Below are 25,671 nucleotides of genomic sequence, written 5' to 3' on the forward strand. Positions count from 1 at the left end.
ATGGGCCACTTCACAGTCTCACTGTTGCCTGAACTCAGGCCTCCTGATGTAAACACCTGGGAGGTTTGTTACTCAGCAAATCAGAGTATGCTCAGTGAAAGAAGCCAGTCACAGAAGGACAAATACTGCATGATTCCACTTATATGAGGTTCCTAGAGGAGTTAAATCCATAGAGACAGAAAGTAGGATGGTGGGTACCAGGGGCTGGGGAAGGGGATGGGGAGTGAGTGTTTAATGGGGACAGAGATTCAGTTTGGGAAGATGGAAAAGTTCTGGACACGGATGGTGGGGATGGTTGGACAGCAGTGTGAATGTGCTTATTGCCACTGAACTGGACACTTAAAAATGGTTAAGAGAGTAAGTTTTATGTTATATGTATTTTACCGCAATTTTTTAAAATGTGGAAAAAAAAAAAGAAAGTGAAGTGGTGCAGCTCTATGGCCCATTCTGCCCGGAGGGAAAAGCATGGCTCCTTCCAGCTTGAGAAGTTCAAGGTCAGACACTGCAACACTAAAATAACAATAACAAAACTGATAACAGTTATTGTTGTTATTCTACTGGGAGATGGAGCAAACTGTTACCAAAATTTATAAGGAAGAACAAAAGTCCATGGCCAGCTAATTTTACAAAAATGGGCAGGGATGGGGAAGCTGGCTTAGGAGAGAGTAACACATATTCCCAAAGTCACAATAATCAAATCAGCAGGGCATGGTTGCAGGAAGAAATGGGCCAAAGGAAAGGAGATCCAGCACAGACCCTGTCTGAAAGAACTTGGGGTAAAGCAGAGGGCTTTCCACAGATCAGTGGTCAAGGGTGAGCTCTGTGGGGTGGTGTAGGGAAAGCAGCTTACTCTGCCCAAGAAAAATCAGGCTGGATCCCTACCTCACACCTTACGCAAAAAATAAACTCTGAAGGACTAATATGAAGGCACAATGACAAAGCTACAGGAAGAAAATGTGGCAGAATATCAGTGGCCTCAAGAAGGGGAAAGATCCCTTTAAAAAAACCCTCTGAGCATTAACCATATATGAAAAGTATGAGGTGATCTCACTTAAATGTGGAATAAAAAAAAATGAAAACAAAACAAAAAAACTCATAGATACAGAGAACAGATTGATGGTTGCCAGAAGCAGGGGATGGGTGGGATGGGTAAAGGTGGTCCAGAGGTACAAACCTCCAGGTATAAGATACAGGCATACCGTCTTTTAGTGGGCTTCACTTTACTGTGCTTCGAAGATACTGCATTTTTTTACAAATTGAAGGTTTGTGGCAACCCTGCATCAAGCAAGCCTATTGGCACAATTTTTCCAACAGCATTTGCTCCCTTTGTATCTTTGTGTCACATTTTGTTAATTCTCACAATATTTCAAGCTTTTTCATCATTATTATATTTGTTATGGTGACCTGTGATCAGTGATCTTTGACGTGACTATTGCAAAAAGGTTACGACTTGCTGGAGGCTCAGATGATGGTTAGTGTTTTTTAGCAATAAAGTATTTTTTAATTAAGGTATGTACATTATTTTTTTAGACATAATTCTGTCACACACTTAATAGACTACACTACACTGTAAACATAACTTTCATATGCACTTGGAAACCAAAAAATTGTGTGACTCGCTTTATTGCAGGGGGTTCTAGAACCGAACCCGCAATATCTCTGATGTATATTTGAAAGTTGCTAAGAGAGTAGATCTTAAAAGTTCTCATCACAAGAAAAAAAAAACTGTAACTCTGTGAGGTGACGGATGTTAATTAAACCTATTGTGGTAATCATTTTGCAGTATATACATATATCCAATCATTAATTTGCACACTTTAAATCGATATAATGTTATATGCCAATTATATCTCAATAAAGCAGAAAATATCAAAAATTAAAAAAAGAAAAATACGATGGGTTTAACTACATCAACATGAAGATTTCTATTTGGTTAAAAAAAAAAAACCTCTTAGACAAAGTTAATCTACAGAAGAATACAAGCTGTGGGAAGATAGTCATAATACCAAAAACAGGCAAGGGATTACCTTCTAGAATAGGAATAAACAAAATTTTTCTGTAAAGGGCCAGATAGTAAATATTTTTGGCTATGTGGGTCATAAGGTCTGCTGCAAATAGTACAAAAGCAGCCCTAAACAGTACATAAATGAATGGGCGTGGCTGTGTTCTAATAAGTTAGAATTTCATATAATTTTGCTCATATCACACAACGTTATTCTTCTTTTCACATTGTTCAACCATTTAAAAACATAAAAACCATTCTTAGCTCATGGGCTATATAAAAACAGGCAGTGGGCTGGATTTGGCCCTGCAGGCTGTAGTTTGCCAACCTCTATGCTGAAATATGCCAGGAACATCTCAAACTTGCCCAAAGAAAAATGGACAAAGGCTACAACTAAGCAACTCACCAGGGATTCTTGTTAAACTTATATGGTGATGCTCAACCTCACGAGAAATCAAAGGAATGCAAATTAAAACAAGGAGATATGAAACGAACGCAACATTGTAAAACAACTATACCCCAATTAAAAAAAAAAAAAACAGGGCTTCCCTGGTGGCGCGGTGGTTGAGAATCTGCCTGTCGATGCAGGGGACACGGGTTCGAGCCCTGGTCTGGGAAGATCCCACATGCCGCGGAGCAACTAGGCCCGTGAGCCACAACTACTGAGCCTGCGCGTCTGGAGCGTGTGCTCCGCAACAAGAGAGGCCACGACAGTGAGAGGCCCGCGCACCGCGATGAAGAGTGGCCCCCGCTCGCCGCAACTGGAGAAACCCCTAGTACAGAAACGAAGACCCAACACAGCCATAAATAAATTAATTAATTAATTAAAAAAAAAAAACAAAAACAAAAAAAAAAGGAAAAAAACAAGCAGATACCACCTTGCACCAGTGTCAAATGGGCAAAAAATTAGAAAGATAGGTAAAATTGTATGTTAGTGCAGATGTAGGGAAGTGGGCACTTCAGGCCCAAGCATGGCTGGTGGGAACGTGAACAGGGAGACCTTTTCCGAAGAGGATAAGACAAAATCTGGAGTGAAATTGTACATTCCCTGTGACCCAGCAACCCCACCAGAGGGGACATGTGAGGATGGCGCCATACTGTTCAAAGCGGCCAGGAGCTGGAAGTAACCCAGGGGCCCACGAAGGGGGGGATCAGATAAGAAAGTATAGCACATACCTAGGGCAGAAATCCACGCAGTCATTAAAAGTGACAAACCAGATTTATAAACATCAGGGTGGAGAGTTCCAAAATAGTGTGTAGAGAGGAAAAAATAAGAAACAGAATGAGATTTTTTTTTTTCCCCTAAAGCACAATACCATTTTAGGAAATTAAACAAGCATACGGCATATTTTTCAAGAACACTCAGATATCTAAATAAACTTCTGGAAGATGGGTTGCAAGGAAAGATATTACAGTGGGGTGGAGGTGTATGACAGAGCAGCGGTTGCTGAATCACAGCCCATGGACACGGTTTTTACATTTTTAAATGGTTGGGAAAAAAATCAAAAGAAGGATTCTCTTTGGGACACGTGAAAATAATAGGAAATTGAAATTTCAGTGTCCACACATTGTTTTATTGGTACACAGCCATGCTCTTTCATTTATGCATTGGCTAAACCTGCTTACGTGCTACAAAGGCAGAACTGAGAAGCCAAACTCATCAAAATGTATACATTAAAAATGCGTAGTTCTTTGTATATTAAATATACCTCAATAAAGCTGGGGAAAAAAAAGAACTGAGCAGAACTGAGTTGTTGCAACAGAGATCAGATGCCCCGCAAAGCCGAAAATATTTATCAATATTTATCAACCCTCAACATTGAGGGTGGAAGACAAAGGTGAAAAAAGAATTAAAGTAAAACAGGAGAGGTGCCATACATAGCTCAGTGGGGCTGGTTGCCATGAGCCCAAGAATTAGATTAACTCAGGTTTGAGCTCCTTAAGTCCAAAAGAAATTTTTAAAAAAATTTAAATCACTTGGCCAACCAGTACACGGAGGGTGTGTGCATGTGTGTGTGTGTGGTGTGTGTGTGTGTGTGTTTGGTAACAGACATCATGGTCCTTAAAAATGCCGTTCCAGGGACTTCTGCAGTCCAGTGGGCCCAAGTTCGATCCCTGGTCCAGTAACTAAGATCCCTGGAAGCCACTTGGCGAGTCCAAAAAAAAAAGGGGGTGGTGGTGAAGGGTTCCTATAGAAGGACATTTGCATAGCATCTTTGACAGTAAAGAGTCACCTGGCTGTTAAAAAATAGCATGTCCCAAGAATTTTTTTTGGCCGCGCCTTGCAGCTTTCGGGATCTTAGTTCCCCGATCAGGGATTGAACCCACACCCTCGGCAGTGAAAGCGTGGAGTCCTAACCACTGGACCGCCAGGGAAGTCCCCCAGGAATTTTTAACAATGTGATGAAATGGCCCTGGGATAATGTTAAATTAAAGAAATCAGAGAGTTTAAATCCTGGCTTTGAAAACTGTGGGCAAATTCCTTTACCTCCCGGTGCCTCAGTTTCCTCATCTGTAAAATGGAGATAAAAACACTACCCACCTCATAGCGGTGCTGGGGGTGTAAATGAATTAAAATACAAAAAGGGCATCAAATAATGCCCTGGCCCATTGTAAGGGCTGCCTAAATGCTTTTAAATATAAAATAAAGCAACACAACAAATTCCATCAGCTATATGTTGCCAGACTTGAAAAATACATATTATTTTCTGCATTAAAAAAAATCAGAAGGAAAGAAGCAAAAGTGTTGACAGCAGCTGTGTCTTGGTGGTGGTGGGTTTATGGGGCTTATATTTTGTGTTCTAGATTCTTCTGTACTTTCCAAACCTTCCACAAAGAATATGAATTGCTTTCATAGGACTATGTTTCAAACAAGAGCACAGGAAATCTCAAAGCCTTGGAGAGATCTCACTGATGCACGTGGCTGGCTACCCCTTCTCCCACTAATCTCTCTGTGGTGCCTTTGAAAGGTGAGGGGTGAATGAGACTTTATGGGGTCTCCAGGCCTCTGCCTGCCCCACCCACCTTTGCCAGCCTGAGGGGAAGGCTGCCTCTCACCTTCCCTGCCCTTGGCTGCAGCAAGCAAATTCTAGATGTCAGAGAGGCTGGGCTCCTTCCTGCCTCCTCCTCCAGGGAGCCCTCCCTGACCTACCCATTGAGCTGACCGACCTAAAAGAACACATGGTCCAAACACTCATCAAGGACTTCCCTGGCGGTCCAGTGGTTAAGACACCACGCTTCCACTGCAGGGGGCCTGAGTTTGATACCTGGTTGGGGAACTAAGATCCCCGCATGTCTCCCGGTGTGGCCAAAAAATAGAAAAACAAACACACAAACAAAAACCACTTGTCAAGCAGCCACCCGGCTGCTTCTTTCCTTTCACATCTTGGTTCAAAGAGCAACCTACCAGCGCCTGGTACCATACTGAACACTCACACCAACTGATGCATTTAAGATCACACTGATCTGGTGGCATCGGGTTGTCAGGACCCCCAATTTGCAAATGTGGCACAGAGAGGTTAAACAGCTTGCTCAAGGGCACAAAGCTAGGGAGCAGGGAAACCAGAATTTGAACACAGGCCACGACCCCATCCAACCACCACCCACCCCATGCCCGTTTTATTTGCTCCAAACGTGTTCTCTGAAATTATTTTTCTTCACGTGTTTTTGGTGGTCTCTTATTTGTTTATTGCAGGGGCTTTTGTCTGTCTTGTTCACTGCTGTGTCCCCAGTGCCTGGAAGAGTCTGGCACATAGCAGGCACTCAATAAATGTCTGCCGGATGAGAAGGCATCGAAATGAATTAGCACACACCAGTTCCACCCAAGCAAGGCAGAGATTAGGGCTGGCTGAAGCAAGAAGGAGTTAAGTGAGACACAAAGAAGAACTTTCTCAGGGGCGGCAGCTTGCACAGGGTGGGGACATTGCTAGGTCTGTGTGTTCTGCAGGCAGAAGGCCCCATGGTTGCCCTGAGAGGCATGTCTGGAATGGAGGTTGCCTCTCAAGAGATCCCGAGGCTGGGCAGGGCGGGGCCTCTGGCTGGGGGCCAGGGTCGCAGGGCTGGGTGTTTGGGATAGACACAGAACAGAAGGGTGGAGTCCAGAGCTGTCCAGGAACAACATGGGGAAGCAAGAAAACACAGCTGGGTCCCTGCCCCCCAGCTTGTGCCCTCTGGTCCCTCCATGGGCTCTGGCCACCTGACATTCAAGGCTGGGATGGGGATATGGGCCCCACCTTTGAGCACTGCTGTAGGTTCAGAATGGCCTGGGCTTAGATCCTGGCTGTGTGACACAGGGCAAGTGAAGCTTCTCCCCAGGCCTCAGTTTCCCCAGCTATAACAAGAATTGACCTGAAAATCATTAGTAGATGAAGCAACAAGCACTGGCTAAGAAGTTACTGTATGCACTAATTCACAAGAGTCTTAGAGGTGGGGGCCATTATTATGCCACTTCACAGATAAGGAAGCTGAGGCCCAGGGAGGTGAAGCTTCTCATTCAAGGTCACACAGTAAGAAGTGAAATTTGAACCCAGGTTGCCTGGCTGCACAGCCCACCGTCTTAACCTCCTCTGTAGGTGAAACACTTATCAGAGCCCTCAGCACCAGACTGGTATTCGATAAAGAACAGCTGTTATTATTATGAATCATTCTGGCAGCTCCTCCCAGGGGCCTCAGGACGGCGGTGGTGGGACAGCTGCCATTCTGCACATCCCACATCCCCTTTCCTGGAATGAGGACTCAGCAGTTCCTCCAGAGAGCAGCCCCTTCCTCCCTCAGGACTTGGGTGGGGCTCCTCTACCCCCAGGATCTGGGCCTGGGCAGTGAGATACACAGTGATTAGCTCAGTGATGGGCATATGACCCAAGCCAGCCAAGGAGGGCCACCCCTGGGATTTGTATTGGTGCTATCTGGATTGAGGGGCTCCCTTTCCACTGAGCTGCAAGGACAGATGCCCGAAGTGGTGGGGCCACCTTTGTCTGCCTGAGAGAGAAGGCTCCAGGGTGCACAGAGGAAGAGAAAGAGGAAGTTAGAGATTCCTGAGGATATCTGAGTACCTGGATCCAGCTATGCCTGAAGCTGTCACTAAGTTACATGGACTACACGTTTCCTTTTCATAGTCTGAGATTGGTTTCTGCCAATCAGGGACGGTTTTTTGCCCAGCAACCAACAGCCTTGGGGACCCTCCCCCAAATACCTCCTGTTTTCTAGACATTTACAATGCGCTAGACATGAGCACATACACTTAACAGACATCCAATTTCTTCTCATGGTCCCTAGAGGTACTGAGTCAGCAGCATAAGTGTCCCCTTTTCATAGATGAAGAGACTGAGGCTCTGAGAGCTGGTAGAAGGACAGGGCTGGGGCTAGACCCCAGCATTCAGAGGAAGAAGGAGGGACCCTCCACCATCTGCCCCAGCCCACTAAGGCTCACCTGCTGCCCCATCGCAGCTGCGCTCTGTGATGCTGATCTTCTTTACCAGGTGGACGTTGCTGGTGGATGCAGGGGGTGTTGGGAACACTGTCTCTACCACCTCGTGGCTGCGGAACACAGGGGGGCTCTCGGCCCCGCCAGATGTCGCCAGGGCCCGCAGCCCTGCCCCGTAGGGCTCCAGACTCTGGGCCCGCTGTGCAGGGGCCCCCGCAGCTGTGCTGGCCGCCACCTCTACCTCCCTCGGCCCCTCCACCACCCGGACAGTGTCCACACGGACTGGACTGTCTGGTGGCGGCCAGGCCTGGGGCTGGAGGTCGGCCTGCCGGGCCTGAGCTGCCTGCAGCTCCTGGAGCGCTTTCTTGAGCTGGGTCTCCAGCACGGCGACCTTAGCGGCAAGGGCTGCCTCGCCGTCGGGCATGCCCAAGTCCCGCTCTCGGACCCAGGTGCCCACGCTCCGGGTCTCGAGCACCACCGGGTCCTCGGGGGTCTCGGGGAGGTCCAGGCAGAGCTCGCTGCGCCCCCGGGCTCCCGCCGGGTGGCCTAGGAATTTCTGGCTCTTGAGCTGCACCGTGAGCTGTCGCTTCTCCTCCTGCAGCACCGACAGCTTCACCTGGAGCACGGGGATCAGTTTCACCTGCTCCTCCAGCTGCCGCAGCTTCCGCAGGGCCCCCGCCATCTGCTCCCGCACGTGGGCCAGGTGCCCAGCACTGGGCGGCACCGGCGTGGACAGTCCCGATCCCCGCGGCGTCGGGGGTGGCAGCCCCACGCCCACCAGTGAGCTTGTCGAGCCAGCCACGCTGGGGGTCAGGGAGCCCAGGCCGGTGGGGGCGGCCGCCTGGTCCTCGAGGCGGCGACGGGCGTCCAGCAGCGTGCGCTCCACGCGCGGGTTGAAGCCGGCGCGGGTCTCCAGGGCGCCGTACTGCGGGTAGAAGCCTCGGCCGCAGTAGGAGTAGGCCGAGTGGCGGCTGTCCCCACTGGCGTTGGAGCACAGAGACTCGGTGGACGTCCACCAGGAGCCAGGGCCGCGGGGCAGGGAGCCGAGGCGGGGCCGGCGCTGCACGGCCACCCGCCGCAGTGTGTGGCCCTTCTCGATGTCGTCCACGTACTTGAGAAAGTCCAGGTCCAGGCGGTAGCCGTAGGGCGTCTCCACGGAGTAGGGCAGGTCGGGCTCCTTGGAGGGGAAGGTGGGTGGGGAGGCTGGGCCGGGGGTCCCTGGGGCGGGAGCAAAGGCCAGCGCCTCTGAACGCTGCGGTGCCCTCCTCGGGGCAAGCTGATGCCCCTGGGAGGGTCAAGGCTTATTTGCCCAAAGGACGGGAGCCCACTGGGAGCTCAACTGCTCAGCTGTGTCTGCGGTCTCCGAGCCTCCCCCGCCAGGGCAAGGCCCTGTCACCCGCTCAGACCCTCCCAGGGCAGGGCTGTGCCTCCAACCTCCCAACCTCCCAAGACAGGATCCTGTCTCCCCACTCAGACCAACCTCCTTCCCTGGAAGACCCTGTCTCTCCCATCAGACTCTCCAGGGGAGAACCAAGTTGTCCCTATTCAGGCCCTCAGGGCAGGGCTGCGTCCTACCCTCAGCCTCCTCAAGTAGGGCCCTCTCCCCTCCCCCAGGCCGTGTCTCCCCTCCCCCACCTCCAACTCCAGGGCAGGGCCCTCTTCCCCTGTGAGACCCCTGACCTGGGAAGGGGGCCGGCACGTGCAGGACTTGGGCCATCCTCCTGCCTGCAGACGCTCCTCGAGAGTCACCTGGGGGACTGTGAGTCAGACCACCTGCAGCACGGGCTGAGGCTTACCTGGGGAGAGGGTGTGATGAAGCCCCGAGTTGGGAATCTGCAGGGGGAGGGGAGGGGATGTGGCCACCTCTCCCCTCTGCCCCCTCCACACCCCCCCTCAAGTTCCCCCTTCCCCTGGGCGTGGGACCCTCTCATAGGTGCACACCCAGCCTGACTGTGGAAAGGGGTGGGGAGCCCCCAGAGCCTGGAACAAAGAAACCAAAACTCAGTCCGCCCGCACATCTGTCCGGCCCCTGGACAGGCTCCAGCTGTTCCCACAGCCCCGCCTCCACAAGGCTCCCGGGCCGAGGAGGAGCCCTAAGCCTGACAAGCCCCACCTTTCCTGAGCCCCCTCCCCTTAGCCCAGGCAAGAGCTGGCTGCTGGGACAGATGGGGGCTTAGGTGGACCGAGGGCTGGGGCACTCATGGGGAGACAGCCTTCCTGCAAGGCTCCGAGGAGACAGACACACAGGGGCACAAAGAGGAACAGAGCTCAGGGTAGGGGACCCCAAAACAGAGCTGGGTCAGGCCAGGCGGTGCGGGTGGGGGCCAGTAGGGAAAGTTGGGGGGAGGCAGGGAGGAGCAAAGCCTTTCCCCTTTATGGAAACAATTTTCTCTAAAAATAAACAGTTTCGCTGCCGGGCTACACGAGAACTTCCTGCCCCCCCCACCGCCCCCCCCACCAAGGACGCGTCCGGCTCAGGGCTGGGGGGGGCGCGGGGGGGGCGTGGCGGGGATAGAAGGCCGGGTGGAGGCCCGAGAAGTCATGGGGGTGGGGGGAGGAAGTAAGAGGGGGTGCCTGGAGGCTTCAAAGGGGAGGGACAAGCAGGGCCTCTCACTAACCTGCCCCCCCCAGCCCTGGAGGCCGGCCAGGGCACTTTTGTCCCCAACACTCCACCTGAGTTTGGCCAGTCCTTTCTGCTGTCTGACCCCTAGCCACCCTGCTGCAGAGGTCCCGGCCCATCCCACCACCAGAGAGGACCCTTTGCAAGCTGCAGGTGCTGGGGCAGTGGGTACCTGGGAGGATGGGCCAGGTGGGGCACCTGCTGGGCATGAAGGCGGGGCCGGGGCTCCAGGGGCAGCCAAGCTTCTCCTGTCTCACACCCTCCTTGCTTAGCGTCTTGCTTCGTCTCTCTCCACGTCTCTCTGTGTCTCTCCACGTCTCTGTCTCTCTGTGTCTCTCTTCACTTCTCTCTCCCTGTCTCTCCACGTCTCTGTCCTCACTTCTCTGTCTTTCAATGCCTGGAACACAGAGTCACCCGATTGTAGGAAATTTGGTTTTCCAGCTGCCTGGAGGGCCATCCCATGCACAACAGGGAGGTGATCAAAAATATTTTCTGCAGGGACTTCCCTGGCGGTCCAGTGGCTAGGACCCTGCGCTTCCAGTGCAGGGGGTGCGGGTTCGATCTCTGTTTGGGGAACTAAGATTCTGCATGATGCGTGGCGCGGCCGATAAAATAAAAGTGAATTAAAAAAAAGTTTCTGGGGACCTGAGAGAGACTGGAGGCAGGGACCAGGAACGGTCCCCGGTGTGAAATCCTGGAGGTGGAGGGTGTGAGGCGAATAACAGTAATAACTATAATCATCATCCCGGCAACTCATTTGATCATCATGACAACCCTACCAGGTGGGTAGTTAGCACCCTGTTTTACAGATGCGGTGTCTGGGGACACAGAAATACACAGTGACTTGCCCAGGGTCACTGAAGGGGGAATTAGCTGGGTCTGGATTTGAATCCTAAGCCTGGTAGATTCCCCCACTGCCAGCCAAGCCACCCTTAACCCCCTCGCCACATTCCTCTGCCCATTTCCCAGGCAGAGAGACTGAGGTCTGAGGGTCTCCAGCCATCTGACCGTCTTCCACGTGGGCCGGTGACTGACTCAAGGTGGAGAAAGCAGATGGTGGGGGAAAGTGTAATGGTGGTGGGTGTCTGTGGCTGAGACTCGTCTCCCTCTATAGGAGCCCTGGAGAAAGGGGAGGACACAGGATAGGACAGAGAGACGTGGAGAGAAAGGGACAGGACACTCCAAGAGGGGACAGGTGGGAGGCTCAGGGAAGGGGCGCGGGGTCCCGGGCAGGCCTGGATGGCCGGCGGGGTCTCCCTGAAGCCCCCCTCCCAGACCAGCCTGGACGTCTCTGGGGTCTTCCCGCTCCTCTCCCTGCCTCAAAGACGGGGGCGAGGAGGACCCCGCCCCATACAGGGTAGGGGCGGGGCCTGCGGGGTCCCCAGCTAATGGCAAACAGCTGCTGCTCCCCACGCCGGCCCAGCCGCCAGGCCGAGGCCCAGCCCGGCCGGACGCCCGGACGCCTTCCCGCCGCCTGGGCCTGCCTCCGGCCCGGCCGCGTAGGAGGGCGAGGGAGGACCCGGTGGGGGAGTGGGAAGGCGGGACAGAGGTAGAAAGGAGGATGGAGACGGGAGAGGAGCAGAGGGGAGGCAGTGATGGGGCAAAGGGGCAGGGAGGTACGGATGGAGGATGGGGTTGGGGGAGAGAAGCAGGGACAGGGTCAAAGATGAGGACGGGGCAGAGGCGCGGGACCAAGACACTCAAAGTCCGGAAAGTTTGGGCACAGATGATGGAGTTGGAGGCAGCAGCTGGTAGAGACCGGCGAGATCGCGCTCCGGGGTTAGGGGTGGGGTGGGTGGGGTAGGGACCACGCTCGAACCCCGAACCGGACTCGAACCCCGACCCAGCCCGGATCCTACTCGCCTCGCGCGCTCCGGCCGCCGCTGGTCCCAGCGTCCCGCCGCCCGTGCGTCCTCAGCGCGCCGCCGCCCGAGCGCCCGGCCCTCGGCGGTAGCTCCGCCCCGCCCCGCCCCGCCCCGCCCCGCCCCGCTCTCGGGCTGGCCCCGCCCCTCAAGTCGCCAGCGGCCCGGCCACTGTGGAGGGGGATGGGGGCGGGGGGACACGATCGCACCTGGACGGGCAGGTGTGTGTGCGCGCGTGGGGGTATCCGGCCTCGCCCCCTCTTCCTGTCCTCGGGGCAGGGTCCCCCCACCGTTATCCTCCCCCCGACAGCTGCCGCTGGGCCGCTGCGGGGGGCGGGAGAGGGCGGGGCTGGCCTGGGTCCAGCTCCTGGAGGGAGGGCGGTGGTGGCGGCGGCGGCTGCGGGAGGTCACCCCTCCCCCCGCCGGCTCAGGGCTGGAAGCCGCCCAGCACAGGCCTGGTACACGGTGGCGTGACCACCGCGGGGCGGGAAGGGAGGGCTGGGTCAGCGCGAGACTGCACAGACCGTAGCTGAGGCCTGGGCTCCATTGCCAGCCAGACCTGGGCTCCAATCCTAACTCCACCAAGCCCTTACTTGCTGCCTCAGTTTCCCCATCTGTAAAATGGGGCTAAGAACGCTGCCTGCCTGATAGTGGTGTTAAGATGATTCTATAACCATGAGGCAGGGGCCTAATAGAGGTCCCTCAGGCAGGAAGGCCCATAAACAGGGCAGTGTCTTTGCGGGAGCCAATTATACAGGGCTGGGCACTTAATGAGAGTTTGATAAATGTTACTATTATTCCCCCTGCACACATGTGACATTGTCATTTGTGTGTTGCCTTCCCCACTAGAATGTCAGCTCTACAAGGGCAGAAATTTGCATCCATTGTCACTGCTGTGTCCCTGGCACCCAACTGGTTCTCAGTGTCTGTGCATCAACTATCAGGGTGTGCGGGTAGAGGGTGCACACGGGACCCAGCTCCCAGGGACCACACCACACAGGCTGTTTATAAAAACCATTTTAAATTAGAAAAGGTAAGAAGCATCAGTGCACACAGACGAGAACAAAGGGACAGAGGGCCCAGACCCATGTGCGATGTGGTCACCCCGTGGCTGAGTGGGCAGTAGGGGAGACTGTCAGGAAGGCACAGACAGCTGAGTCCAGGGTGCTGGTTCCTCTGGGTGTGGCTTCAGGCCCTGTGGGCTCAGAGGTCAGCTTTCCGGAAACTTGCTCTGTTCAAGGAGTTCCTGGGGGACGAATGAAGTGGATCAACATGGCCACAGGGCCCCCAACTCCATAATGCTTCCCAGCCTCCTCCTCCTCCCCCCTCTCCTTTTCCTCCCCCCTCCTCCTCCAAGGAGGTCTTCTATGGTCTTCCTGGCTCCTTTTACATTGGTTCTGATCTGGTCATGGAATCAGAAATTCTTAGAATCCACCACTGGAGATATGAATCACGCCCATTTTACAGATGTGGAAACCGAGGCTCAGAGAAATGAAGTCACATACCTGGGAAATGATCAGAAACGGTTGCCCAGAGCTTGAATGTGTGTATGTGTCTGAGTATTCACATGACTGTGCAAAGCCCTGAGCACCCGTGTTGGTGTGCACGTTTATGACGTCCCCCACGCTCTGCCTGGCTTTGCCTGCCCCCTCTCTCCCTCTCTAGGGTGGCAGGCACCTGAGGCCGGCTGCGTTTGGCGCCAGCAGCTGAGGCAGGCGCTGGGTGAGCAGGGGCTGCAGAGCCTCCCGCAGGCGGGAGTAGTTGCGCTCCAGCTCACGGTGGTACTCCTTCTGGTCCGGCCCAATCAGGGCTTTGTTCTTCCGCAGCGCATCCTCGCACCTGAGGGAGGACCAGATGGCAGGAGATGCTCAGGGGCTGACACTCAGAAGACAAAGCAAGACCAGAGGTGGGGAGCCCGCGAGCTGGGGTCAGGCATGCAGAGGCGCCTATAATGGGGGTATGACAGGTGGAAATCAGAGAGGCTACAATGGGGGCTCAGGTTGATAGACAGGCTGTACTGGGGAGTCAGATAGGCAGAGAGCCATAATGCGGGGGTCAGAGGGACTCTGATTGGGGGGGGTGGTCAGGCCTACTTCTTGCAGAAGTCCTTGAAACAGAGCCGCAGCTTGTTGTGATGCCTGAAGAGCTTAGGGTCTTGTGGGATCTCGGCCAAAAACACCTGGGCCACCTCCAGTGGACCCTGTGGGGTGATAGGGGCTTGTGACGATGCCTGCATGGCCCCCGGGGGCCTCAGGCAGCCTGCACACCCCACCGGCCGTGCCTGGTTTACAGTGGGCCCCACGGAGCCCTGCAGCACCATCTGCAGCATTTTGGCATCAGGCGGGTCCTGCTCGGTGGCGAAGGCCAGCTCCCGAGTCTTCTTCTGCATGTCCTCAATGGCCACCTCTACTGGCGTCAGCACTGTCTGCGGGGTGGAGATGAGCAGGCACACGTCGGGGCCTGAGGATGTCCTGACCCAACCCAGCCCACGGCAGCTTGGACCCCAGCTGGGGGTGGACAGGGGTCCACGAAGCTGTAAGGAACCAGGTCTGGGGCTCCTGCCTGCTTGGGTCTGGCAGGGTGGGGGTCAAGGTTCAGCTGCCTTTGTCTGGTTCTGATAACTTTGGTCTGTGCTAGTCCAGCCTTGGGTCAGCAAGGTCTGGAAGTAGGGGTTTCAGTCTGCAGACTGGGGTCTGGAGGTTGGAGTTTTGGGGTCCCCGGCCTCCCTTGGTTTTGGGGTCTCTGCACCTCCCCTCCCTGGGCCTCCCCCAGGCCTGGGCCCCGCCCACCTCCTCCCGGTGGCACACGCGGATTCGTGTCTTGATGTAGGGGAAGGCATGGTCTGTGCTGAGCAGCGTCTTGCGCTTGTGCTGCTCGGGCAGTTCTCCGTGTGCGCGCCCGTCCGGCGTGAAGGGCGTGCAGAACAGGAAGGTTCGCAGCCCGTAGTTGCGGTCGAAGTAGGTCACCCGGTCCTTGAGCTCATAGGTGTCAAAGTGCGGCTCCACGTACGTGATCTGGATGTAGGCCTGGGGCATGGGGCTCAGGGGTGAGGCTCTCAGCCCCAATACACACACCTGGGGCTTGCTGGCCTCCCGCAGGGGCCCCATCCCTGGAGAAAGGGGATTTGGGCCTCCCTGGGTCTGGGGGCTTTGGATCTGGGGTTCCCAGGTCTCCCTATGTCTCCCTTGGATGTTTGGGAATCCCCTGAGGAATAGGACGTGGGGTCCCCAAGGGAGATAAGCTTTGGAGTTTCCCAGAGATATAGGATTTGAGGGGCCACAGGATTATAGTATTTGGAGTCTCCCTGAATATAGGATTTCGGGGTCCCTGGGGGGATAGTCAGGAGCCCTCACCTTCTGGGGGTCCAGCTTGGTCTTGTCCACAGGGTTAGAATCTTTGATGATCTGGACCACGTCCTCCCCGAATCTCTCCGTGTAGAACTCCTGAGGACACGGGGCTGACTCACAGCTGAACAGCTGCAGCCCCAGCGCCCTATCCCAGGGCACCCCGCCCCACCCCGCCCCAGGGCAGCCCAGTGCCCTGTCCACCCCCCCACCGCCAGGACGTGCCTCCAGCCGGTGTGAAATCTCGGCCAGCTTCGTGATGGACGGCTCCTTGTACACGAACTCCTGTTCATCCAGGTCACCGAAGCGGGCACCGTAGAAGCCCACGCGGAAATATGTCCCGAACACACGCTGGGGCTGTGGGAAAGCTGTTGTTGCCCAGGAGGCCCTGCTGGAGGTCCCCCTACGCCAGAGACACATGGGTCCTCAGGCCCCATGTGCGGAAGAGGTGGGCATGGGCGGAGGACCCCGGACACCACAAGAACATCACATCCCGGGCACAGGCAGGGAGGGGCATGGACCCAGATGACTGCCAATTGCCCACACCCTCACTCTTTTTCCCCAGCCTGTCTCCTACCTCCCCCAAATCTTTATTCTCATTTAACACAAACCCCTAGTTTCTGATTCTCCCTCATGACCCACGCAGTTCTTCAGAGTCTGGATCTCAATATGAAATGAGAACTGGGGCCCTATTGCTCATAACTAGGTCCTCAATGCCTATAGGTCTGGGTATACAGTAGGTGCTCAATATATGCATGAGTGACTGAGGGAAGGCGTGGCTGTTTCTTGCTCTGGGACAGAGGCTCTGGTTCCCTTGTTCCAGTGCATCCCCTCCCCTCCCAGATCTAAGTTTGCCAAGAAGGTCCCCCTCCCTCCAGGTAGACTACTTTCCACCGGGAAGGATGGGGGTGGCTCCATGTTCACTCACCAAGGCAGATCCAGGCAGGGTGAGGTGGGCACCAGGAGATGGAGGTGGGGAGCAGGGGGCAGAGAGACAAAGTCATGGGTGAGGTCAGAGGTCACAGCCCCCAACCCCCAGAGTCCTGGTTTTGCTGCCCCATGAGAACTATTCCATGGGCAGAGAGAGGAGATCCGGGGAGGGAGGGGACTTGCCCGCCCCGCCCAGCTCCCACCCAGTCCTCCCCCCTTGGTTCTGGGTTCCTGCCATCTTTGGCCAGAAAGTTCTCCCCAAACTAGGAGATGCCTAAAAATAGACCCAAGTAGGGGAGAGGCGGGAGAGGGGGGGACATTAAATGGCAATGAGGAGCAGAGATCCTGGGGGAAGCCAGGGAGACAGGGAGAGACAGAAACCAAGAGAGACACACAGAGAGAGTGATCAAGGAGAGAGACAGAGACAGGGAGAGATGGACAGAAAGAGACCAAGAGACACAAAGAGAGAGACAAAAAGAAACAGAGACAGAGGAAGTTGGAGGCCCCCCCTTCCAGGCAGTGACCAAGCTGGCCCTGCCTGAGGGAGGGGTGTCTCTGGAGAGCTCCCAGCTGGGTGAGTCACAGGCTGCCCTGGAGATCTGGGGCAGGGAGGGGGGCTCTGGGGGGAAGTAGTGGGGTGCGTCATCGCCCACTGAAGCCCCGCGGCCAGGCAGCTGTGCTCCTCCAGCGCCCCCTGGTGGTCCCTGACCACTGCTGACCAGAGGCAGGTGGCCACTCACCTCCCAGCCGGAGCTCTGTGGGTGGGGACAAAAGGGTCAAGGTCAGCTGAGCCCAGCAGGGGCCAGGGGCTGGGGCCAGGGGCTGGGGCCGAGGGCAGGGTCTGAGAGGGCGTCCTGGGCCCACCTGGTGCATGATCTTGGTGAAGGCCTCCTGCAGTTTGCCGTGCACAGCAGCCAGCTTCTTGTAGTCGCGGTGGGCTTCCAGGATGGGGATGAGGGTCTTGTAGACCTCATTCACTGCCTCGTAGAGCCCACCCTGGGGGTGGAACATCAGGATATCCAGCACCAGCCCTGATCTTCTCTCCTGCCTGGAACAACCCTCCTTCCATGCTCCTACCCACCCTCCAGGGCGCCATCTTCCATCACCTCCTCCAGGAAGCCCACCCTGACCACACCTGCCCCAGATGGGGCACCAGCCTTTCCACTCAGACCCTGCAGACATCCTCTGTGGTCTCCACCATGCTTACTATGGACCCGGTGCTGTGTACGTGTACACTCTACCCATGTTCCTTCACTGGTGGGAGGAGTCATCTTTTTTTTTCCATTCCTCAGAGGGGAAACTGAACTTCAGAGACATGGAGGGGCTCCCCAGGGCCAGGACCTGAAGGCTGGCCCTTCTGCCATGGTGCCTAAGACCTCCACACCCAACTGCCTCCTGGCACATGGTAATGGCAGCTCCTGAGTGCCGCTGGCCCCCAGTCAGGGCCAGCATCAAGCCTGGCACACGGCAGGTATCCTTAGCTATTTCCTGACTGTTAGAGGTCTGTGTATACCATCTGGCTTATTCCCAAGGCCTCTGTCTCTGAGACTCCAGCGAAGTGATCATAATAATAAAAACAACATTAAAAAAAAAAAAAAAACCTTTAGAAAAAAAGGAAAAAAAAAAAGAAGGCTTGATGCAAAGAACTGAAACAGGATGGTAAAGATAGGTGGTCACTGAATTTGAGTGCTGGGTATGGGGGGTGGTGGGGATACAACTTTCTTTTATGTGTTCTTGAAATTTTTTATAACAAAAAAGAATTTTAGGGAATTCCCTAGTGGGCCAGTGGTTAGGACTCCACACTCTCACTGCAGGGGGGCCCGGGTTCAATCCCCTTAGTCGGGGAACTAAGATCCTGCAAGCCACATGGTGCGGCAAAAAAAGAAAAAAAAAAAAAAAGAATTTAAAATGGTAACTGAATATATTTAAGGCTTATTATATCCAGACCATGTGTCAAGGGTTTTATGGGGAGAAAGGCAGGTAACGGGGCCTCTGAGGGACCCCAATCCTTCTCCTCCACAAATCCCCTGCCCAGAAAGGGTCCGGGCAGCAGCTTCACCTTGCGTCTCCGGGAGCGGGTATCGGGCCCATCAGCAGATGCACGATGCCGCCCCAGCCCCAGGCCTCACCATGGTGAAGTAGGCGGCCGCCTGTTCCAGCAGCCCCACCAGCCCCAGCTCCGTGAAGTGCTTCCCGGAACAGAAGCCCTCCTCATCAGGCGACAGGATGTCGTCAGAGATGGCGGACTCCTCCAGCACGTTGGACGAGATGTTCTGGGGTGGGAGGTGGCGTCAGAGCCTGGTCCTCGGCCCGCGTGTGCCACCCCCTGCCCGCCACGACCCCACCCCCCGTCCCCCCATCCCCGCCGCTCACCTGGAAGGAAACGCAGCCCACAGGCAGGTGGCGGCTGTCCTCCAGCAGAGCGAGGTACTCGGCCACCAGGGCGGCCGCGTGAACCATGCACTGCGCAGCCTCCGCGTGGTTGCCCAGCTCCGCGTGCTTCCCCGCCATGTTCTGCAGCCATGTCAGCCGCAGGTCTGGGGAGCCCTGGTAGCCCCGGGCAATCCTAGAACCCAGGTGAGTGGGGATGTGAGGAGGATGGAGACTCCCCTTGCCCCCCTGCTCACCCCTCACTTGTCCATCCCCTTCACCTGTGACCCCACCCATCTGCCCCAGACAATCTCCTCACCTTTACCCCATTCACCTGTCTCCTAACTTATCCCACTCCTTACCTGTTCATCTCTTCATTACCCCCACAAGTGTCACTCTGGGTCTGCCCCAGACCCAGAGTGGGGTCTGCCCAGGCCCATCCCTTCTGTGTGCCCCCTGCCTTCCTTGTCTCCATCACCTGGGCCCCCATCTCCCACTCCCCAGTTTCTTACTAAATACCCTTCACTCTCCTCCAAATCACTTGTTCCCCTAATCTGTCACCCCTTCATGGGTTAGCACCTCACCTGTCTCTCCCACCTGTCCCCCTCACTTATTCTTGTGCTCCTCTGTCATCCTCATCTGTATGTTCATCTGGCACCATTTTTACTTGCTCATTTACCTGCCCTCACCTGTGTGCTCACCTCTCCATTCACCTGTCTGCTCACCTGGCCCCTCACCTGTCTGCCCTCTCACTTGGTCATCTTCACGTGTCTCCTCTCCTGGTCCCTCTTCACTTGTCCCTCCTTACTTGTCTCTCTTATTACCTGTATGCTCACCACCTCCTCTCCCCTCACCTGTCCGTGAATGGTGGAAGGTTCCAACCGGCCCTCCTCACCTGTACATGAGGTCAATGAGCATTTCCGGGTCCTCCTGATGCTCCTTCATCTTCACCGTGTCAGTCAGGATCATGTGCAAGTTGAACATCAGGTCCTGGACCTGGAGCGGGGGATTGGCCAGGAGTGACAGAGCCGAGGTGGCGGGGTCAGGGGTCAAGCATGGCAGGGCAAAGACCCTGGCTGCGGAAGGTGGGGCGGGGGTCCGGCGGGGTCACCTGCTCAGCAAAGGTGCTGTCCCGCAGCCCCACATCCTCCTCGGCATAGGTGAGGATGGTCTTGAGTGAACGTCGCAGGTGATCTTCGCTGAAGTTCTGTGTTGTCCCCACCAGGGACGAAAGCGACATGGTCACTTGCATCTTCACGCGGGCAAAGTTCTGGGTGGGCCGGGGAGGAAGAGCACGCCTGACTGTGGACCTCGGACCCTCACACCAGAGCCTGCTCGACCCGCTGACTTCACCCCTCTCCCCTCCTGCCCTGCGTCTATCGCGTCAAGACCCCTAGTCGGCCGCCCTCCCCAGAGCCATAGATCACACCCCCCACACCCCCACTTACGTTGCCAATCTCGAAATTCTGGCGCATGAGGAGGTAGAGGGAGGCGCTGGCGTGCGTGCGGATGGCGCTGATGCGGCTGCCGCAGTGTCGCAGGAGCCTCAAGCAGAGGTCGGCACACAGCTCCGTGTCCTCCTCAAACAGCAGCTCTGGGAACTGGCCCCCAGGGCGGGACAGACACCAGTCAGCCCCTCCCCGTTCCGACTCAGAAGGTCCCCGATGGGGACATGGGCAGAAGCATCGGTCTGTGTTCTGCCTTCTCTGGCCAAGCCCAGCAGGTTTTGGCGTCAGACCTGGGTTTAAGCCCTTACTGTGTGACTCCGGGTGAGTAACTCTGCCACTCTGATCCTCGTTTCCCTCCTCTGCAAACTGTAGCTAAGGAGTGAGTGTCTGCCTCATGGAGTTGCTGAGCACACAACAGTCGCTCAATGAATGGGCTGTGACTGTCACTCTTAAGAAGCGTGGCTGTCAGAGGTACTCACCTTGGATACCAGGGCCCGCTGTGTGGCCAGGCCATGCTGCAAGAAGAGGGCACTCTGGGCACTGCCCAGACTGTACAACACAACCTTTAGTACCGCGCCCAAGATACTCTCCCGGGCCTCTGACAGCATCACCGTCTGGGGGGCCAGAAATCCAGCTGTTAGAGACTGGGGTGGTTATGGAGTCAGGGAAGGAGAAGGATTCTGGAGTCAGAGATCACAAGGCCCTGTAGTGGGGTCAGAGGTGAGGGAGATGCTGGATCAAGCCCTACCTGCACGATGATCTCCAGTGTATCCAGAACCACCAGGCTTGCCTCGGTTGCCAAGTTCCCGTCCACCAAGGCCTCGTGTTCCATTTCATCCTTGGTCCTGGAGGGGACAGGAGGGATTGAGGGGGCCTCTCCGGGCCAGACTCCACCCCACGGCTGAGGTCTTACCCCTCCCTCGGCTGCCCTGGGGGGAGCGCCAGTTCTCTGGAAATTGGTCTAACCCCAGCAAACTACTTCCTGCCCACACCCACTTGTCCACACGGTCCGAGGTTTGTCTCCAGTGTGTGACGCTCTTTCGCCAGCGTACATTCTCCTGGTTCCCAAATGGGCTCCTCTCTGAGACACACAGGTGCATGTTCACAGATGTGCAAAAACATAAAGACACACGTGACCATGAGAATGGATCCCACACACATGGGATCCCTGTGAGGACACTGGGTGACGTGGATGCTTGTGGAGTGGATGCAGTTAGACGTGAACAGGGAACATAGACACCCACGTGTATGGGGATAACACATGGACTTCTTTCTGGGAAAAGTAAGCCAAATAGAGGCAGAGATGGTCCCCGTCTTGGGGCCCCTGGTACAAAGGCTGGGAGGCACCGGGTAGGGACGTGCATGGGGTACATCTCCCTCTCACCACGGCTCCGTCGCACCATCTCCTGTCGGGCTCCGATGGTGCCCAAGATAGCTTCCTCCAGCCGGGCCTTCATGTCCAGTGATTTCTTGAACGTGAGACTGTTGATACGTTCAAAGGCCTTTTTCCCCTGCAAGGACAGAGAATAAGTTCGAGGTTGACTCTGCCTTTTTCTGTGGGCTAACCTGGTCCTGCTTCTTCTGGCCCTTTCCAACCTCCAGGGCTCTTGTGTTTGAAGACACAGTTCTCCACTCTACAGCAAGCTCTCGGTGCGTCCCGAATTCTGTTCATGAAGGAAATTCTCCCTTTTCACATTGGCTCAGCACAGAAACAGTCCACCCCTTTCTCCCCAGAAACCGATAACGGTCCACCCCTTCACACCCAGCCTATGGCACCCGAAGGCCACACGTGCATCCGCAACCTGCCTCCTATACCCCGGTCCCCTGCCCACCCCTCGAACCTTGTATTCAAAGGCAGCCAGACAGAGGTACAGCAAGTCCAAGAGACGACCCAGCTGAGGGAGGGCCAGGTCCGCAGCCCAGCGCTGCAGCAGGGCTGGCTCAGCATTCTTCAAGACCCATAGCACACACACCAGCAAGGTCCGGCTAGACTCGGCAGACAGGGCACAGCCTGAGCGAGCAGCCTGGGGACAGACAGGGGACAGGGCACTCAGAAGGGAGAGAGGTGACTTTCATTTTTCTCCATATTAAGATGAGAACTGGCCGATTGATACTTCACTGCATAAATTCCATTACCAGGTTATCGGACACACAATGTCCAAAATACAATAAAAAAATCACAAGACGTGTGAAGAGGCAGGAAGACGTGACTGATAAGGGAGAAAAGACATTAGACGCAGGCACGAAAACAATCAAATGTTGGATGGGGTCTCTGGGGACAAGGCTGGTACTCACTGTCGCTGGGCCCTGCGAGATGCTGGCCCGGGAGCCAGGGGCCAGGGGGCCACCAGCGATGGCCATGGCCACTGAGGGGTTGATGGTGCCTCCTATGTCCCCTTCCCCTTCTGTGTCTGAGTCGAGCATAGAGGCCAGTCTTGACCGCTGACCTGGACCCTCTGGAGGGAGAAAAGAATGAGACCGTGGTTAAGTGCTGTCTCTGTCTCAGATTTCAGCTCACAGGTCACCTCCTCAGGGAAGCCTTCCCTGATTCCACCCCCCAGACCAGGGTGGAGTCTCTAGTTATTGACTCCCAGAGCTCACTTATTGTACTTGTAATTAGATACATTCATCATGCAACTGTTTCTAAGATCCACAAAGGCCTGGACTATATCTGCTCTGCACTCTAAACTCAACACTTAGAACATGGCCTGGTGCACAGGAGCAGTCATTGTAAAGATGATGATGATGATGATGATGATGGCAATGGTGACAACCACAATAATAAATGCTGCTGCTATTATTATGGCACCAACTGGCGCTTACATAGCATTTCCTGTGTCAGGTGCTGTTCTAAGCACTTTAACAATATTAACTCTTACTCTGCAAAACAACCCTATGAGATAAGTACTTTTATCACCCTTACTCTTTGGAAGAAGAAACTAAGGCACAGAGAGGTTAAGTTACTTTCCTGGGGTCACACAGCAGGTAAATGGTAGAGCTAGGATTTTAATCTAAACAGTCTGGTTCCAAAATCTCTGATCTTGGACTTCCCTGGTGGTACAGTGGTTAAGAATCCACCTGCCAATGCAGGGGACACAGGTTCAATCCCCGGTCCAGGAAGATTCCCACATGCCACGGAGCAACTAGGCCCGTACGCCACAACTACTGAGCCTGTGCTCTAGAGCCCACATGCCCCAACTACTGAAGCCCGTGTGCTCTAGGGCCCATGTGCCGCAACTACTGAGCCTGGGTGCTGCAACAACTGAAGCCTACACGCCTAAAGCCTGTGCTCCGCAACAAGAGAAGCCACTACAATAAGAAGCCTGCGCACCGCAACGAAGAGTGGCCCCCGCTCGCTGCAACTACAGAAAGCCCATGCGCAGCAACGAAGACACAACACAGCCAAAAAAAAAAAAATCTCTGATCTTAAAAGAGTACTGTCTCCACTCCCTCCTCCCAAAAAAACACAGTCTCATCAGAGAGACAGTTGCTGCCAACAAATACAGAACAGGTTTCACCCCAGAGAGTCTTGAAATAAAAGGTCAAAGTCAACTGAGTTTTACTAAAGCTCCAGCCCAGTTTAACCTAGCTGAATTCCTGACTGGATTGAGGTGATCAGCCCCTTATCCTAGCTGCCTAAGAGAGAGAAAGGGGAATGCTCACTGGGAAAAGATGACATTGCTTCAGTCCTGATGGTCCTTTTACATGCAATATCCAAAATGCAATAAAAAATCAGAAGATGTGAAGAGGCAGGAAAAGGTGACTGATAAGGGAGAAAAGACAATAGAAGCAGGCACAGAAATGATCAAATGTTGAAGTGAGCAAAACTTTAAAATAAAAAATAAAAAAGATGCACAAACATGGGTTAAAAAGTGGAGAATTTCAGCAGACAACTAGAATCTACAACAACAACAAAATCAAAATTTACAACTGGAAAATATAAAATTTGAAATTCAGAACTCAATGGACGGGATTAATAGAAGACCAGGCACAGCAGAAGACAGAAGTAGTGAGCTCAAACACATGTGAATAGAAAGTTTCCCCACTCAAGCACGGGGAGCAAACAGAACGAAAAACAGAACAGAGCACAGCAGACACTTGTAACATGATCATAAAGGTCTAACATACGTGTAATTGGAGTCTCAGGAGGAGAGAAGAGAGAAAACGAGGCAGAAAAAAAAAATTCAAGAGATAACAACTGAGAGTTTCCCCTGAATGATGAAGGGGATCAACCCACCAATCCCAGGTCTGTGTTTCCAACCACTGAACACACTCATCCATCAGTGGTGCCAATGAATGTGCATATAAATGAACGAACACAGGGCTCCAACTGATGTTCCCCACCTTTCCCTCCTCACACCTCTTTCTAGAAGATAATTCATCTCCTGTTTATTGCACGCTGACAATATCCCAGTACTACACGTCCTCAGATTTTCACATAATCCTAGGAAGTAGTTGGTGCTACCACTGTCTCCATTTTACAGGTGATAAACCTGAGGCTCAGAGAGGTTAATGGCTTTCTTGGGGCCCCACAGCAGGACTTGAACCCACTCCTCTGATTCTAACACCCACGTTTTTACTCCTAACATGCTCGCCCACCTTTCCCGATCTGAGCCTTGTGGGATCAATCAGGCCCCCAGATCGTGGGACCCCACCCCGCCTTGCCCTGCTGACCAGCAAAGTCGTGCAGCCGTGGCAGTGTGTCCCGCGCCAGTGACAGCAGTGGCAGGTAGAGCTCGGCCACCCGGGCCTTCACAGTGGCCTCGGCGCAGCGGGGGTCAGCGTCATGGCCACAGAGCAGGCTGTGGACGGCACTGATGGCCTTCTTGTGCAGCAGGGACGCCCTGTGGGGTAGTGAGGTGCTCAGGACAGAGTGGACGTGCCTCCTGGACCTTCCTCCCGCCCCACGGCCAGGCAGGGCCTGTGCTCACCCCTCGGCCTCAGGATCCAGGGCCAGGGCCAGTTCCGTCAGCAGGAGCCCAGCCAGGAAGTGCTGCTGCCGGAACGACCCACTCAGCTCGAACATGCTGATCACCTTGGGGTCTGGGGCCTGGCTGGAAAAGGTGGAGCTCTGGAGAGGGGGACAAAGCAAGGGACCAGGGGCCAAGGGTCAGAGGTGAGAGGTTACGGTTAACTCATCTGTGAGATGACAGGGCACAGGGTCCAAAGTCAAAGGTTTGAGAAATGGCAGATGGAACGCCAGTCTGGGAGTTAGGATTTAGGGGTGAGAAGTCAGAAGCCGGTCCTCCCAGGAAACTGCTGAAAATGCAGGGTCAGAGGTGAAGGGTCAGAGGTAAGGGGTCAGTCCCCTGGGCAGTGGCCTATTGCAAAATGGACAGAGATGAGGGAACCACACAAGAAGGGCTGAAAGGCAAGAGGTCATAGGTCAAGAAGAGGAAACAGATGTGAGGCCAGCCCACCTGCGAGGTGGTGGAAGATACGGAGGGCGAGGGCGAGGCCGGGGGCGACAGGGGGCAGCAGGGGAGGTTGAGGGTCACATAGTGCTCGTGGCCGCATAGGATGCGGGTGAAGTCCATGCGCAGGGTCAGCAGCACCGCCGGGTTGGGAGCCGACTGCAGCCGTGTGGCCACCTGCGGGGGAGGGTTCAGCGGGTGACATTACACTGCTCTGCCCACCAATCCGCACCACCCCCTGCCATGTCCCCGCAGGTGT

The 25,671-nt window shown here is 54.8% G+C and overlaps 2 protein-coding genes across 8 annotated transcripts in view; both read right to left on the reverse strand.

Moving 5' to 3' along the window:
* Nucleotides 1-12,040, reverse strand: part of KANK2 (KN motif and ankyrin repeat domains 2) — a 24,484-nt gene extending 12,444 nt beyond the window's left edge. For both annotated transcript variants that reach the window (XM_082454912.1, XM_082454911.1), the window contains exons 1-4: nt 11,908-12,040; nt 10,217-10,441; nt 9,105-9,220; nt 7,431-8,642 (exon numbers count right to left, since the gene is read on the reverse strand). In XM_082454912.1, coding sequence (XP_082311038.1) covers nt 7,431-8,642; nt 9,105-9,141 — 1,249 coding nt within the window. In that variant the 5' untranslated portion in view covers nt 9,142-9,220; nt 10,217-10,441; nt 11,908-12,040. The remainder of the gene's footprint in view (nt 1-7,430; nt 8,643-9,104; nt 9,221-10,216; nt 10,442-11,907) is intronic.
* Nucleotides 12,041-12,907: 867 nt separating this feature from the next.
* Nucleotides 12,908-25,671, reverse strand: part of DOCK6 (dedicator of cytokinesis 6) — a 42,229-nt gene continuing 29,465 nt past the window's right edge. For 3 of the 6 annotated variants that reach the window (XM_082454843.1, XM_082454842.1, XM_082454840.1), the window contains 23 exons: nt 25,419-25,589; nt 24,930-25,069; nt 24,673-24,842; nt 22,294-22,454; nt 21,840-22,022; nt 21,383-21,509; nt 20,995-21,079; nt 20,747-20,843; nt 20,478-20,612; nt 19,999-20,151; nt 19,662-19,820; nt 19,446-19,546; nt 18,554-18,746; nt 18,310-18,453; nt 17,045-17,176; nt 16,921-16,935; nt 15,476-15,601; nt 15,260-15,349; nt 14,696-14,932; nt 14,188-14,331; nt 14,000-14,106; nt 13,584-13,745; nt 12,908-13,152 (listed from right to left, as the gene is read on the reverse strand). In XM_082454843.1, coding sequence (XP_082310969.1) covers nt 13,110-13,152; nt 13,584-13,745; nt 14,000-14,106; nt 14,188-14,331; nt 14,696-14,932; nt 15,260-15,349; nt 15,476-15,601; nt 16,921-16,935; nt 17,045-17,176; nt 18,310-18,453; nt 18,554-18,746; nt 19,446-19,546; nt 19,662-19,820; nt 19,999-20,151; nt 20,478-20,612; nt 20,747-20,843; nt 20,995-21,079; nt 21,383-21,509; nt 21,840-22,022; nt 22,294-22,454; nt 24,673-24,842; nt 24,930-25,069; nt 25,419-25,589 — 3,075 coding nt within the window. In that variant the 3' untranslated portion in view covers nt 12,908-13,109. Of the gene's footprint in view, nt 13,153-13,583; nt 13,746-13,999; nt 14,107-14,187; nt 14,332-14,695; nt 14,933-15,259; nt 15,350-15,475; nt 15,602-16,920; nt 16,936-17,044; nt 17,177-18,309; nt 18,454-18,553; nt 18,747-19,445; nt 19,547-19,661; nt 19,821-19,998; nt 20,152-20,477; nt 20,643-20,746; nt 20,844-20,994; nt 21,080-21,382; nt 21,510-21,839; nt 22,023-22,293; nt 22,455-24,672; nt 24,843-24,929; nt 25,070-25,418; nt 25,590-25,671 lie in introns of all 6 variants that reach the window. The other 3 variants (XM_082454841.1, XM_082454845.1, XM_082454844.1) reach the window with 1 other exon arrangement.

This window comes from Balaenoptera physalus (genome assembly GCF_965194825.1).
Source record: "Balaenoptera physalus genome assembly, chromosome: 3".
Classification (NCBI taxonomy): domain Eukaryota; kingdom Metazoa; phylum Chordata; class Mammalia; order Artiodactyla; family Balaenopteridae; genus Balaenoptera; species Balaenoptera physalus.